Source organism: Mchenga conophoros, linkage group LG14 (assembly GCF_057382185.1).
Source record: "Mchenga conophoros isolate Kocher_MC1m ecotype Shallow Benthic linkage group LG14, M_conophoros_male_GT1.1, whole genome shotgun sequence".
Classification (NCBI taxonomy): domain Eukaryota; kingdom Metazoa; phylum Chordata; class Actinopteri; order Cichliformes; family Cichlidae; genus Mchenga; species Mchenga conophoros.
This window is the reverse complement of record NC_140539.1, coordinates 18128787-18143806: the sequence shown is the minus strand read 5'-3', so window position 1 is coordinate 18143806 and position 15020 is coordinate 18128787. Positions and strand designations below refer to the sequence as shown.

The following is a 15020-nucleotide window of genomic DNA, read 5'->3' as shown; positions in this document are numbered from 1 at the left end:
GCGGATAATAGTGTTGCTTTTAATCTTACTACCTGCAGTTTTTACACGCTTACATATACACACGCAGTTACACACACTGTCCCTCTATTTAGAAAGACAAAGGAGTCAGGGTGAACTTTCGTAGTGGCTTCTATATTCAACACAGATGCTCTCAAAACCCAAATCCCCACGTCGGTTTTGAATACATTTCTTTTTTTAAATGAAACTCGTGTATGCTGTATCAATCAATCAATCTTTATTTATAAAGCACTTTTCATATAAAAAATGTAGCACAAAGTGCTTTACATAGTTAAAAGCAGCCCACCCCACCCTCCAACTCACTCCCCACGCTCTGCACGCTCTGTATGCATTTTGTTCATTCCTAAGTTGTGAGTCTACACCAGCCAAAATACTGTCTTCAGTTATTAACATCTGAAATAGTGAAGGCACTTAAAAAGTAACAAAAAATTAGCTGGTTTTTCCAGAAAACCTCCAAAGCTTTTCAGAAGTACTTAACAAACCCGTTTCCGCTTTCCCTCCCAGGCTTCTAGACTTCTGATTCGCCAACATTTCTACACAGTTAGGATTTGGCATGTTCTTGGCAGCGTTTGACTTCGTTCTTTGGGTTTACATGTGGACGGAGTTGATTTTAGCTAGAGTTCTCTTTTTGGGGAGAATTAACTTATCTCTTTTGAAACAAAATATCCCTCTGCATTTGAATTGAAAGTGTATTATGTTCAGCTGATGCTGAATACAAATGTAATTGAAATAGAATTACCTAAAGTAAATGAAACATTAAGTAAATATATGTTTAAATATGTGACTGAATGTTCAAATGTGGTGGAATTAGCTGTTTTCACATTAACTGAAAAGAAGAAAATGCTTTGAAGTGGTTTTCAAGTTTAACTTATAAACTCCGTAAAATGACATACACTAAAGATCAAGCGATCAACCCCAACTTTGTTTTATTTTATTTTTTTATTGAAAATTCTGCAGTTTGTCTCATTGCACTCTGAAATAAAAGCATAGTACAAATAAGCAATTGGAGTTTAAAAAGAAATCATGGAATCAATTTATAATAATTTATATAAACTTTTGACTGTTCAAAGTAGCCATCTTTGGCAGATATAACAGCTGAACACACCCATGGCCTTCTTTCTACAATAGAAATCAAAGGTTCTTCAGAAAGTTCTTCCCATATCTGTTGCAGAAGTTACCATAAATGTGTGGCATTGTATGTACGTTTGCTTTCACTCTTCTGTCCAGTTCATCTCAAAACAACCCAATGTGGTTTAAGTTTGGAGGCTGTGCTGGCCACTCCATGTTTTCAAGCTTACCATCTTGTTCTGTTTTTCCTGAGGTAGTTCTGTCATACCTCGGGCTTGTGTTTTGGGTCTTGCTGTAGGATGAACCCATGACCAAATAGGTACATACCAGAGAATATTGGATGGGGCTGCAGTGTACTGCAGTAGCCAATTTGGGTCAGGGTGCCTCTCACTCTGTACAAGTCACCAACCCTGGATCCAGCAATACAACCCCAGACATCACACTTCATCCTCCATATTTGACAGTTGACTCCTCACACTGTGGAACCATCCTTTCGCCTAGTCAACGGTGTACAAAGATCCTGCGTGATAAACTGAAGATTTCACATTTTGATTGACCAGTCCATAAAACCGTCTTCCTGTCTTCAGTAATCCACTGTTTTATGGCCCAGGCAAGCCCCTTTGTTTTATTCTGACGTCTTACCAGTGGTTTTCTTGCTGCAACTCGTCCTGTCAAACCTGCAACTTGAAGTCTTCTCTTCAGAGTTGAGACTGAAACTTAATATGCTTACTATGACCACTATTAAGCTGTGATCCTCTGAGCCGCTTATCATGGAAGCTTTCAACTCTCAGACACTTGTCCTCTGATTCAGTTATGGCTTTGGGTCTGTCAGATCTCTTCCTGTATGAGTTTAACCCAGTTTCTGAGTGCCCTTTGATGGTGAAGGAAACTGTACTCACTGACACCTTGACTTTCTTTGCAACTTCATTGTAGGAAAGACCTACCTTTTTTAAGTGGTATGATGGTCCGTCTCTCTTCCATTGTTAGTTAATAATAATAATAATAATAATAATAATAATAATAATAATAATAATAATAATAATAATACATTTTATTTATAGGCGCCTTTAAGACCCTCAAGGTCACCTTACAATAAAACAAGAACAATCGCAGCAAGAAAATATAATAAACATGGAAAAGTTCCCCTTTTCACACCATTTTTTTGTAGCAACACACTACTTTCTACAGCACAATACCATTCTACTGATGCACACAAGATTATGGCACCACAGTGTGTTGCAAGACTGCTTTTGTGCAGTCAAAGGGGGTTGTAACTAATCCCGAAAAGTTGGACCACTTGTAACAATGAGTAGCACCAACTTTCAAGGCTTGATCAACCTCCATTGCTGCAGAACAGCTTTAAATTCTTAACCCATTTTGTGTTCCCTGAAAAAGACTTTTTTGTATAATTCTGAGATCTAGAATTTTCAGTTCTTTTTCTACGCTCGGTGTTTCACTACGGGAATTACTCCAATGACAACATGTCTGTCTATGACAGACATGTCGAGCCGTGCTCAGGGCTCCGCCCCTTCATTCTAACACGGCTGACCAGCCCCTCCTAACTCATTCTCGCTTTCTTCCCGTGAGAAACCTGGTTTTAGCTAGCGAGGTAGCCAACGTTGTGTAACTCGGGCTAACGCATTACGACGAGCTATTTTTTCAGTGTCCGGCTAGCATTAACTTGTTAGCAAGCCACAAACCATATTAGCATCTCACTAGCATTAGCTTGTTAGTCAACCTACGGTTTGGTTAGTATTAAGTTGCTAGCGGAGTGCAGCTAAGATGACACGACGAGCTGACTCCCGTGGCGACTAGCTCGGATTTAACCCCCGCTGCTAGTCCTAGCTACGTACGGGCTAACGTGTCGCGATGAGCCTTGTGTAGGCTAGTCTCACCCCTTTCCGCTAACCATGTCTACGGCTCCTACCCTCGCCAAAGGGTCGGAACCGAAGGCCAAAGAGGCTGTATCCCGCCCATGCCCTGCATCATGCGGTGCCACCATCTCGGGCAGGAACCCTCATCCAACGTGCATTGTCTGTATGGGTGCCAAGCATGCTCAGGCTTCACTGGCAGACCCCCAGGGATGCCCACACTGTGCGTTGATGCCAGAGAAAGTCCTGGAAAGGAGGCTGAGGGTAGCAGTAACGAACAGTCAGGACCCCTGCCTGTCGGCTGCTACTGCTATGAGTGATATCCGTCATCCGCGAGCCTCCAGCTGGGCAGACATGATGGAAGAAGAGTCCCCGCTCATGCCCCCATTGTTCGAGGACCTTCTCGATCAAAATGTGGGCAAGCCGGGTGGCGAAGATGCGGAGGGCGATGCCAACTCCGACCTCCTCAACCTAGAGGACATGGATGAGGAGGAGGATGACTCTACCTTCCCTCCTCAGCAGTCCAGGCCACCGAGTGGGGCTGAAGTTGCACCCCCGGAGGACAGCTATTTGTACGAGGTCTGCAAACGGGCTTCTACCAAGCTAGGCATCCCATGGCCAGCTGCCCGGGATACCGAAGGGGCAGAACGCGACCTGTATGATGGCAAGAGGCTCCCACCAGCCCTGCCGCCATCAAAGCAGCTTCTGCCAGCAGTCTCTGCCTGCATGAAAGAAATGAGTCACTCCTGGTCAAGCCCTTTTAAAAGCAAGCTTCCGACCAAGGGCTGCTCTAAGCTTGAGATCCAGGGGATGGGTGAACTGGGGCTGACTGAACCCCCAGCAGTGGAGCCTTCAGTGGCATATCACCTTCACCCTAACCGCAGGGCAGTCTCAGCTTCTTCTGGCATTTCTTTGCCCAGCAAGATGGATTGCTTCACGGCATCTATTTATCAAAGGATGTACAAATATGCTGCACAGTCAGTATGCTTGCTTAATGCAGTCACACTGCTATCAGCATATCAGGCAGAAATTCTGGAAGACATGAGCCGTCAGCTTGACTCTGGTTCCCCAAACCCAGCTCTCTGAGATGAAATCTGCGTGGTTAATGAGCTCATTCTTCGCTCCTCCAGGGGAGCAGTCCAAGGGTGTCGCAAGTTATGGGCCTTGCAGTCTCGGGTGAGAGAGCCTTGTGGCTAAACCTGTCAGGCTTAGGTGATGCTCAGAAGTATTTTCAGAAGCTCAACATGTTTTAGTGAAAACAGACAACTCCACTGTAGTTGCTCATATCAACCGCCAGGGCGGTACCCGTTCCCAACAGCTATACAGGTTAGCCAGGGAAATAATTGTGTGGAGCAGCACACGGCTCCTCTCCCTTCAAGCAACTCACTTGCCAGTAATTCTGAACAGGGGGGCGGACCTCCTGATCAGGGGGAATCCACTGTTCTGAGAATGGAGGCTTCACCCACAGGTGGTGGAGCAGATTTGGCAGAGATACGGCCGGGCTGTCATAGATCTCTTCGCCTCACGAGAAAACACACATTGCCCACTGTTTTTCTCCCTGTCACACTGGATGCGCTGGCCCATCCATGGCCACATCTTCCCAACACTGATCAGAGTGAGGGATCAGGGCCAATTTCTGCTGTCCAAAAGACAATGACAAAAGCCATTTTTAATGTCAACAAGATTGGTTTTTTAACTGCATAAATAAAGGATATATAAAAGTCACTGCCAAAAACTGACTGCGGCTTCTACCTTGTTACGGGAATGTTGTCTGTGGCTCAAGTTGATTTGATATCATTCATGAGGGATACATTTGACATATGTTTCACATATTATAGACAACACCGGCTCTCACTCAATGGGAGTCGGCTCTTCTGATTCACTACAAAGCATTTTGCTCATGACCCATCACTGACACGCATGCAGTTGTACTCCGGTGAAGGCAGAGGTTTTCTGCTTCAGCTATCCAATGAGATCGTTAGTGATGAAAGAATAAGCTGCATGGTAGATCTTCAGTTATTAGTATAATTCGATACTGTTTTCCTGTATTCAACCTATGGCAATATCACAAGTCTGCTGTGATATCTTTTATTGTATTTTGAAGAGGAAAAGAACTATAATTATTCATTTTCTTGAAGTGAGGCTGTTGATCTTGACTCAGAAGGACAGAGTTAGGGACATTCACTTTATCCATAGTAGTCAGTTCTTAAACTTGGAGGATTTTCTTTATAAACATTCTACAGAACACACGCAAGGAGTCATAATAAATAAAAGCAATTAAGATTGGAGCCCCTTTCATTCAAAGCACCAACTTGAATTTTCAGTTTTTAATTTTCAGTTCAAGGCACACGTGGAAATACAAGTAAAACAATTTGAATTAAGCACTTAGAACGATTGCAACAACATAAAAATTAAAGATTAAAAATAAATATAACATTGTAGGCATCATTCAGTGCAATTCAATCCAGTTTTGTTTATATAGCTCCAAATCACAACAACAGTTGCCTTGTGCTGCCCTCACAACACGTAACAATGTGAAGCTAAACAGCCAGCAAACACAACAGAAGAGATCTCCACACAGGGCTTGCTTTTCTTGACTTTGAAGACCTTTTTAAACCTTTTCCTCTCCCAAGGATTCTTCTCAGTTTTGTAAGTGAAATGAACAAAATAACAAAAAATTTCTCACCAATGCACACATCTTAATGACAAACTTAAATGCGTGCATTACTTTGGCATCACATTTTATTCCATGTAAACACATATCCAAGTTCTTCCTGAACACAGTAATACTCACTAAAACGAACGTTTCCCAAAGCACAAGTGTGTAGGGCACATTTAGCGTGTACATGAGTGTACTCTTATTTCTGCCGAAGCACTTGTTCACAAATTCTACAGTTGCGGGAGAAAAGTATGTTAAAGATAGGTTCGTGATGTGAGTGCTCTCTCGCGCCCGTTGCTGCGCGTACAATATACAAAGATCGCTTGTAATAAAGATGTCTTACTCTAATCAGATTTCAAAACCAAAATATTTTAACCGTTTTTAGCATAAATTTACTTATAATGTTTATTAACTATGAACTTATTTATCACTTTGCTTATGTAACTTAATCACATCATGCCCTAATTACTGTCTTTTGATCAAAAGGCATCACACGCCTAAAGGCATTTTATATTGTAAGGTAAATATGCTACAATAATACAGAGAAAACAAAATCTCAAAAATCACATGACTCCCCTATGAGCAAGTGTTTTGGTTATAGTGCAGAAGGAAAAACTCCCTTTTACCAAGAAAAAAAACTGGTAGAACCAGGATCAGGGAGGAGCGGCCATCTGCCACGACCGGTTGGAGATGAGGGGAGGGAGACATGACAAAAGACACGCTATGGAAGAGAGCCGAGATTAGTAATAACTAATGATTAAATGCAGAATGATGTATAAACACACAGTCAGTGAAGAAGGTGAATGAAGAAGACAGTATGACACAACACTGAATCAAAAGGCTTAATGGTGTAACTAGCTCTTAAGGTGAAGCCAATTTGAAAAAACTCTCAGAGTCCCAGAGCTTCTTTCTTCACGCTGGAACCCAACAGGACATTTCCAGCGTCCACACACTCTGACACACATGGTGCTAAGAACACAAAACACAAGGATTAAAGAATGAATTTGCAAGAATAGCTCACTTTAACTTTGTGTCATGGATATGCAGCATTTTCTGTTATTATCGTGTTACTACCATTCTGAGCACGGAGCCATGAGGCAGCCTTCATAGCCAGAAGCTCCCACTCATCCTTTGCATCCATCTTAAAAGCATGAAGCCAGATCAGAGCCAGAATGGTGGCCCACACTTCATTGTTGCCCTAATTCCCCAATCAGAGACAAATAAAACAGGCAACACACACACACACACAGAGAAAGGGTGTCAAACAAATTTTACATCGTAGGCCACATTCAGCCCACTTTGCTCTTAAGTGGGTCGGACCAGTGAAGAAGTTTTTCTACATAATGAAGAAAAACCTGCTGTGACAAAAAAGGAAACCTGTCAGTACGACTCTTTGGACTTAAATTGTAAGAAATAAATGTGTAAAATTGTATCTCATTGTCCAGGCTGTCCAGTTTTTGTTAGTCACAAAACCCCTCAAAATTTCTATTGTTGAAAGTGAAAAACTAACATCTCGGTCATTTAATTGTTTATTGGTTAATCGCTTTGTGTAGTATAAATTGCCACAAGGGAGGTTTTTAATCAGCGGGAAAAGATGTAAAACCTATAAAAATACTGTTAAAAGTCCAAAATTGATGCTTGTTCTTCTTAGTGGTGAGCAGCAGATCAAACAGGTTCAGAAATACAAATGGCTTCAAGTATCATATTCAGGTCTGTGAGACTAATTTAGACACACAGACACTGAGCCATGGCTCTGCAGTATATTCACACATTTCTGCATCTCTGCCATTCAAAGACACTTTGAATATAGTTTATTTTATCTAACATTCAGTACTGAACAGTAATTTTAGTCTTTTTCAAGGAAACAATTTTTCATTCAGTGTTTTCATAAAAGCTTTATTTTTATGCAGTTACTACTACTACTAGGGAGAACACAAATGAGGTTTTTTTGTCCTTGATGGAAAATGGCTGAAAACAAAGACAGGTTTCACTTTAGACAGCTCCCAATTTTTTAAATTCTGCACTGTACTTTGCAGTCTCCAATGTCATTGAAATGCAGCTAGTTGCTGCTCATTTTACGTTTTCGCTCGTTTCGTCACTTTTTCCTGATATGCTTGCATTTAAATCCGTCTTCCTGTCTCCCTGTCTCTACAGCTAAAATGGCAACAGGCAGCCAGTCACATGTGAATGTTGATACACCAAAACAAGTTAGTGTTCTGCACACAACTACATTTAGATTTTAAAAAAAAAATGCTACACAAGGGTTTAGATCTTACTTTTGGCAATTGTGATAATATAAATAATGTATTTTTTGCCAGTTTTTACTAGGGGTAGTTTTTGATTATTGATTTATAGATTAAAATCAATTCTAGCTTGGATAACATGATATCGATTCATTAAAATCCTGAATCAATTTTTAATATAAATTTATTTTGCCCGAAACACCAGAATCTGAGGTTAAACCTCACAAAATTTTGACAACCACCAAACAGCTAAAACATTAAATGGCAGCAGGTACACAGATTCTGCACAAATACGTAAACACAAAGCGCGGACCCGCTTTCTTGTTATAGATATTATGGATAATATGGATATGCACTGATAAGTGATCAGAATTATGATATTTCTGACTGTCTGAGGCAAAATTCCCCCCGATTCAAATCAAATCGAAGCGAATTAAATCGAATCGTGGATAGAATCGAATATCGGGACCTTGTGAATCGGAATTGAATTGATTCCAGAAATCAGTGACAATATCCAGCCCTAGTTTTTAGTACAGCTGAATTAATTTTCATCTGTTATGTTATGTTACAGTTTAATTTCTTAAATTTCTTTCTTTAATGTGTACTATAAAATTTGATTAACACCCATATATTCACTTTTTGTAATGACTAAAATTGACAACAACCCACCTTTTCAGGCTTTGACTTTTCCATCTCCTTGCTGATCTTTCCCAGTGCAGTAGCCAGAGCTGGATCAAGCCGCCAGTAGCCAGATGCCTCCTGAAGGAAGACTAACTGTAGCAAAGGATCTCTGGGTGGCTGCAATTGCACAGCAGCTGAAAGAGATAAAGTACAAAGATGAAATAATAACTGGACATAAAGTGTTGAATCTAGTTCTATATATCTATTATTACACATACATATATAATTTTTATCTATCTATCTATCTATCTATCTATCTATCTATCTATCTATCTATCTATCTATATATATATATATATATATATATATATATATATATATATATATATATCAAATCAAATCAAATCAAATCACTTTTATTGTCACATCACATGTGCAGGTACATTGGTACAGCACATGTGAGTGAAATTCTTGTGTGCGAGCTTCACAAGCAACAGAGTTGTGCAAAATACAATAATGTAAACAAGCAAAATACAAAATGGCTACATCTGAAACTAATAAATATATGTACAATATATAATAGTATATGCATTCCTGGATGTGTATACTAAATATTTTTCTACGTGTGTGTGTGTGTACACATATTTTACAAATTAAATAGAGTAAACAATAAATAAAATATATAAAATAAAATATACAGAGTTGAATATGTGCAAAACAGTGGCGTTACTGTACAGTATGGAGTGCATAATGTTAAAGTTCCAGTAGTGAAGCTGAGGTGTCTATGAAGTGTTCAGCAGTCTGATGGCCTGATGGAAAAAGCTGTCTCTCAGTCTGCTGGTACGGGACCGGATGCTGCAGAACCTCTTTCCTGATGGAAGCAGTCTGAACAGTTTATGGCTGGGGTGACTGGAGTCCTTGATGATCCTCCCCGCTTTCCTCAGGCACCGCTTCCTGTAGATGTCTTGGAGGGAGGGAAGCTCACCTCCAATTATCCGTTCAGAGCACCGCACTACTCGCTGGAGAGCTTTGCAGTTGTAGGCGGTGCTGTTGCCATACCAGGTGGTGATGCATCCAGTGAGGATGCTCTCAATGGCACAGTGATAGAAGGTCCTGAGGATGCGGGGGCTCATGCCGAATCTTTTCAGTCTCCTGAGAAAGAAGAGGCGCTGCTGCGCCTTCTTCACTGTTTTGTTTGTGTGTACTGACCACGTAAGATCCTCAGCCAGGTGTACGTCAAGGAACCGGAAGCTGCTCACTCTCTCCACAGCAGCGCCGTTGATGGTGATGGGGGTGTGCACTTCTCTGCACCTCCGGAAGTCCACTATCAACTCCTTTGTCTTTGCGACGTTGAGGGTGAGATGGTTGTCTTGACACCAGTGGGTCAGGGCGCTGACCTCCTCTCTGTAAGCCGTCTCATCACCGTTGGTGATAAGACCCACCACTGTAGTGTCGTCCGCAAACTTCACAATGATGTTGGAGCTGTTAGTGGCTGTGCAGTCGTAGGTGTAGAGTGAGTACAGGAGAGGGCTCAGTACACACCCCTGTGGAGCACCAGTGTTCAGTGTGATGGGGGATGAGGTGATGCTGCCCAGTCTGACCACCTGGCGTCTGTCAGACAGGAAGCTAAGGATCCAGCTGCAGAGGGAGCTGCTCAGTCCTAGATCCTGCAGTTTCCTGTCCAGCTTCGAGGGAACAATGGTATTGAATGCTGAGCTGTAATCTACAAACAGCATTCTCACATACGTGTCTCTCTTCTCCAGGTGTGACAGGGCAGTGTGTAGTGTCAGGGCTATGGCATCATCAGTGGACCTGTTGTGGCGGTATGCAAACTGTAGAGGGTCCAGTGAGTCGGGTAGTGCAGAGCAGATGAAGTCCCTGACCAGCTTCTCGAAGCATTTGCTTACGATGGGGGTCAGGGCTACAGGTCGCCAGTCGTTCAATGAGGAGATGGTGGAGGATTTGGGTACAGGGACGATGGTGGCCATTTTGAAGCAGGCTGGGACTACAGACAGAGAGAGGGAAAGGTTGAAGATGTGCGTGAACACTCCAGCCAGCTGAGCCGCGCATGACTTGAGGACGCGGCCGGGAATCCCGTCCGGACCAGTAGCTTTGCGTGCGTTCACCTTCCTGAAGCACCTCCGCACATCCTCCTCAGACACAGTGTGCGCACTGACGTCATCCGCGGTGCGCACACTGTCCGGTCTCATGGTGTTCGCTGTGTCGAATCTAGCGTAGAATACGTTTAGATCCTCACACAGAGAGGCCGTGGTCTGCGGTGTGCTGGTTTTCCCTCTAAAGTCTGTGATCGTGTTTAGTCCCTGCCACATACTCCGAGGGTTGTCAAACTGTTGCTCCACCCTGTCCCTGTACTCACGTTTGGCTGCTTTGATCGTCTTCCGGAGTTGGTAATGTGCGTGTTTGTAGTCCGATGTGTTCGCGGAGGCAAAGGCGGTGTTCCGTGCCGCCAGTGCCGCGCGAACATCTCCGTTAATCCAGGGTTTTGATTTGGGAAGGATTTAACTGTTCTGGATGGGACGACATCTTCCACGCATTTCCTGATAAATCCACAGACTGAGTCTGTGTATTCATCAATGTCCCTAGCAGCCACGTGAAACATTTCCCAGTCCGCGTGATCAAAACAGTCCCGCAGCGCAGACTCCGATTGGTCTACTATATATATATACATATATATAGTAGAATTCATAGTAGTCCATATACTCGGCTGAAGGACTATAATATGATAGTATAACATAAATGTGTATGAGAAAATACAAAGACAGTTCTACTGTAGACATTCTACAGTAAATTTACAGTAAAGCACATTTTCCTCTTTTTTGCAGTGCAGTGTTATGGTAAGATGACTATAATGTGGCGACAACAATGAAGAATGTATTGGGTGCCCTGAAATTCTGTAAATGATGGAAACTGGACGCTTCTGTTGGTTGATAACGACTGTGTTTAGTCTGTTCCTTCCCATTCCATGCAAGGCCACCTGGGTTGGCTGGAAGACTGTTTACTTAGCCTAGCAGGGTGAAGGACACTGTCTCAGCTGAACTCTGGACACGCACACACATACATATACACTGATATGCACACACTCATCCCCCCTCCCTTTCCAAACGCCTTCGACGCTTATTCCCTTCCGATGCTGACAGGGATCAAGGAGACCAGCGCACGCAGGCCTGGATGTACTGTCTAATTCGGCGGTCTCTCACCCTTTACCCACCCCTGTTACTTGTCATGTGTTTCTTTGGTGTATTAAGAGTTTTTTTTTCATGTGCTATGTGCAGAGGTGTTTTTTTTTCTGTTCTCAAACGGATCTCCCTGTCGGAGCTCAGTCTGGGGGGAGTTATTTTTTTTCTCCTTATCTTTCCTCATGTGGTGCATTTTCCATTGTTATACCTCTCTGACCTGTCTTCCCCATGTGATGTTTTGTGTAATGTATGTATGGTTGGAGGGTAAGATGGCGCCACCATTGCGTGCAATAGGTCGGCAGCCTTATGAAATTTCCCCTTGTGGGACTAATAAAGGTATATCAAATCAAATCAAATCATTACCTTCAGACACAAAGTTTAGACGAGCATCATCATAGTTGGTAGGCGTCTTATGAGATTTCCAAAAGACAGGTAGCTTCTTCTTCATGTGAGTAAATAGCCCTTTTTTGCTGTCAGACTTGTTTGTTGGTTCATAGCTATCAGGTTCTGCGAGATTAGAGAGACCACAACTCAATGAAGCTCAAGTCATTATTATAAAAACACACACACTACAGTCCAACTGGGTGATCTGGTAATTCATTACTTTCATATGACTGATGCTGAGTTAAGTTTATTCCTTTCCAATAAATAGAAATCCACATCCATCCAGTGCAGTAACGGTCATCTAAAACAAAGTAAATAGGAGCTGCTCCAGTTCTACTGCCTGTGGGCGTCCTGACTAAGCAAATGTGCAACAAGTGCAATGGTATCTCTCTTAAATGTAGGACAATGAAAACTCTTGGACTCCTATGTCAGGAACTGGTTCATATGTTTTTTTAACAGTCATCACAATGCAGCAATATGTTGTCTCTTGCTGATTTAAAAACATGGAGCAAATGGTGACCTGAGAATTGAGAAGCAGAACAACTATCACTGGATTGGAATGGTAACGCAATAAACACAAGATGTTAAAGGCTTCCAAGGCAAAATTAAAGATCAACTGTGGCAAACGCATGTGGTGTTTAGTTGCGTGCTTACAGCCATTTAACGTATTTTTAATCACACTGTTTCTGCAACATTTAGCTTTTTACTCACCTCTAGCAGAGCGCATGACCTGCGATCGAGCTAAACAACACACAATTAAAAGTCTGATGTTAAAATCATTAAGTAAACAGTATCATCCATTAAAAAAAAAAATCATTATGACATGGTTAATTTTCTTGAAATTGACATAACATGAAACAACTTTTTCTCTATGAAGTGTATTTCACATCAAGCTTAGAATGGGTAAAATACTAACTTTGTCAGAGAAATGTGTTAGTTTATTTAGTGATTGCAGACAATTTCTATATTTATAAAAATCACAGAAACAGATTTTTAACCTCACAGATGAATTTAAGTAATTTAAAAAAAACGAAAAAGAAAAAACACAATAAAAGTAAATATTGCCCAAAAAATAAGCTGCACTGATGGAGGTTTTAACTCTCAGAGCGCCTCTTATTTCATATTTTTCCCCTTTACTCTGTTGTGTGTGTGTGTGTCTGTAGAAATTAGTAAACATATTTTTTTAAACTGACCTCCCTTGACTTGCTGTTCAGGAATAATTTATACAATTTAGATTTATATGAGTATGAAGAAAATAAACTCAACCTTCACCTTCATCATCATCAGCCTGTTAATAATTACAAAACAGAGAATACTAAAAAACTTTTTTCCTTACCACAACCCATGAGTGCTGTGAAAGCAAAAACATTTAAAAATGTTTTTTTAAAAAAAATCTTACTTACTCTTTTTTTATGTTACAATGCAGGAAAAAAACTTTTAAACTTACCTTCATTTCTGGATGGAAGACACTCTAGTCAAGGATAAAAATAGGTGATATTCAATAATTAAGAAAACAAACACAGTGATTGGCTTCTGATGTTGCTATAATTATTTACTCATTAAGCAGTTTTTAAATTCTACAAAGTTATTAGTTATTCAGTAATCTTTGAAATATCACACACATAGTAACAACTCAATCTTCATCACTTGTTGCTTTAGATAATGTTAATAATTACAACACAGAGACACAGCTTTTAACCTACCACGTAGGCGTCCATTACCATCTGTGAGACAGAAGATAAGAATAAGATTAATTATCAGTAACACAATGTATTAACTAAACTTCAAGGTAAAAATAGGTGATATTCAGTAATTAAGAAAAAAAACCTCTGTGATTGCCTTCTGATGTTGCTATAATTATTTACTCATTAAGCAGTTTTTAAAGTCTACAAAGTTATTAGTTATTCAATAATTAAAATATTGCAGAAGTTTTAACAACTCAATCTCCATCACTTGTTGCTTTAGAGGATGTTAATAATTACAACACAGAGACACAACTTGTAACCTACCACAGAGGCTTCCATAGCATTCTGTGAGACAGAAGATAAGAATAAGATTAATTATCATTAACGAAATGTATTAACTAGACTTCTTATCATGATTCAAAACAAGTGGTTCAAAAGGTACTTAGAATAATGTCACAACATGACATTTTTTACATACAAAACACTTTATCACATGAAGAAATCAGCACACACAAACACACTGAGCTCAGACTAAATGATGGCTCTGAGAATCAAATACAATGAACACGTTTGTTCCATTGATGTGCGCCTTTTTAAAAATATATAAACCTGACCACTCTAGAGAGATAAAATGGAAATGTTTGAGCGTGATGTCAATACGCAAGACATAATAAAAGAAAAACGCAACGATTGGCTTGTAATGTTGTGACAACTCACTGCAAACTATTTCAAGTGTACAAGTTATTCAATAATACTCAAAATAACACAAAGGTTATAGCAATTCAGCCTTCTTCACTTTGTGTCAACAAATGACTACCAATGTAATTAATGACTACCAAAGCAAACCTGAAAATATAAAAACTCTACAAACTGTTTTAAAATGTGCAAAGATGGAAAAATGCTTTTTATTTTATATGTTTTCTTAATTACTCATTTTTGATGTATAATTTAGAAAAAAAAAAAACACTTTTAAACTTACCTGTCCATTCAGATGGAAGACACTCTGGTCAAGGAAAAAAATAGGTGATATTCAATAATTAAGAAAACAACCTCAGTGAGTCTACAAAGTCTACCAAGTTGTTAGTTATTCAATAATTGTTGAAATATCACACACATTGTAACAACTCAATCTTCACCACGTGTTGCTTTAGACAATGTTAATAATTACAAAACACAAAATATTAAAAAAAGATTTCCTTACTATATTCCGCGGATGCTGAGAAAGCATAAAAAAGAAATAAAGATGAAAGGTGAAAACATGTTAGCAAACATAA

At 40.4% G+C, this 15020-nt stretch overlaps 2 protein-coding genes across 5 annotated transcripts in view; one reads left to right on the top strand and one right to left on the bottom strand.

Moving 5' to 3' along the window:
• Positions 1-2996: 2996 nt before the first annotated feature.
• LOC146559572 (uncharacterized) lies at positions 2997-4043 on the top strand. Its single transcript, XM_085244337.1, has one exon. It carries the CDS (start codon positions 2997-2999, stop codon positions 4041-4043), a length of 1047 nt encoding a protein of 348 aa, XP_085100463.1.
• Positions 4044-5247: 1204 nt separating this feature from the next.
• LOC146559570 (von Willebrand factor A domain-containing protein 5A-like) overlaps positions 5248-15020 on the bottom strand; it is a 33514-nt gene continuing 23741 nt past the window's right edge. For 3 of the 4 annotated variants that reach the window (XM_085245649.1, XM_085245651.1, XM_085245652.1), the window contains 11 exons: positions 14948-14962; positions 14726-14749; positions 14071-14091; positions 13765-13785; positions 13509-13532; positions 13398-13412; positions 12773-12802; positions 12041-12184; positions 8529-8674; positions 6691-6814; positions 5248-6585 (listed from right to left, as the gene is read on the bottom strand). In XM_085245649.1, the coding sequence (XP_085101775.1) occupies positions 6506-6585; positions 6691-6814; positions 8529-8674; positions 12041-12184; positions 12773-12802; positions 13398-13412; positions 13509-13532; positions 13765-13785; positions 14071-14091; positions 14726-14749; positions 14948-14962 (644 nt within the window). In that variant the 3' untranslated portion in view covers positions 5248-6505. The remainder of the gene's footprint in view (positions 6586-6690; positions 6815-8528; positions 8675-12040; positions 12185-12772; positions 12803-13397; positions 13413-13508; positions 13533-13764; positions 13786-14070; positions 14092-14725; positions 14750-14947; positions 14963-15020) is intronic. The other variant, XM_085245650.1, reaches the window with a different exon arrangement.

Bases quoted from the DNA above. Each gene is read 5' to 3' on its own strand.
- LOC146559572 (XM_085244337.1), top strand. From the start codon at position 2,997: ATGTCTACGGCTCCTACCCTCGCCAAAGGGTCGGAACCGAAGGCCAAA.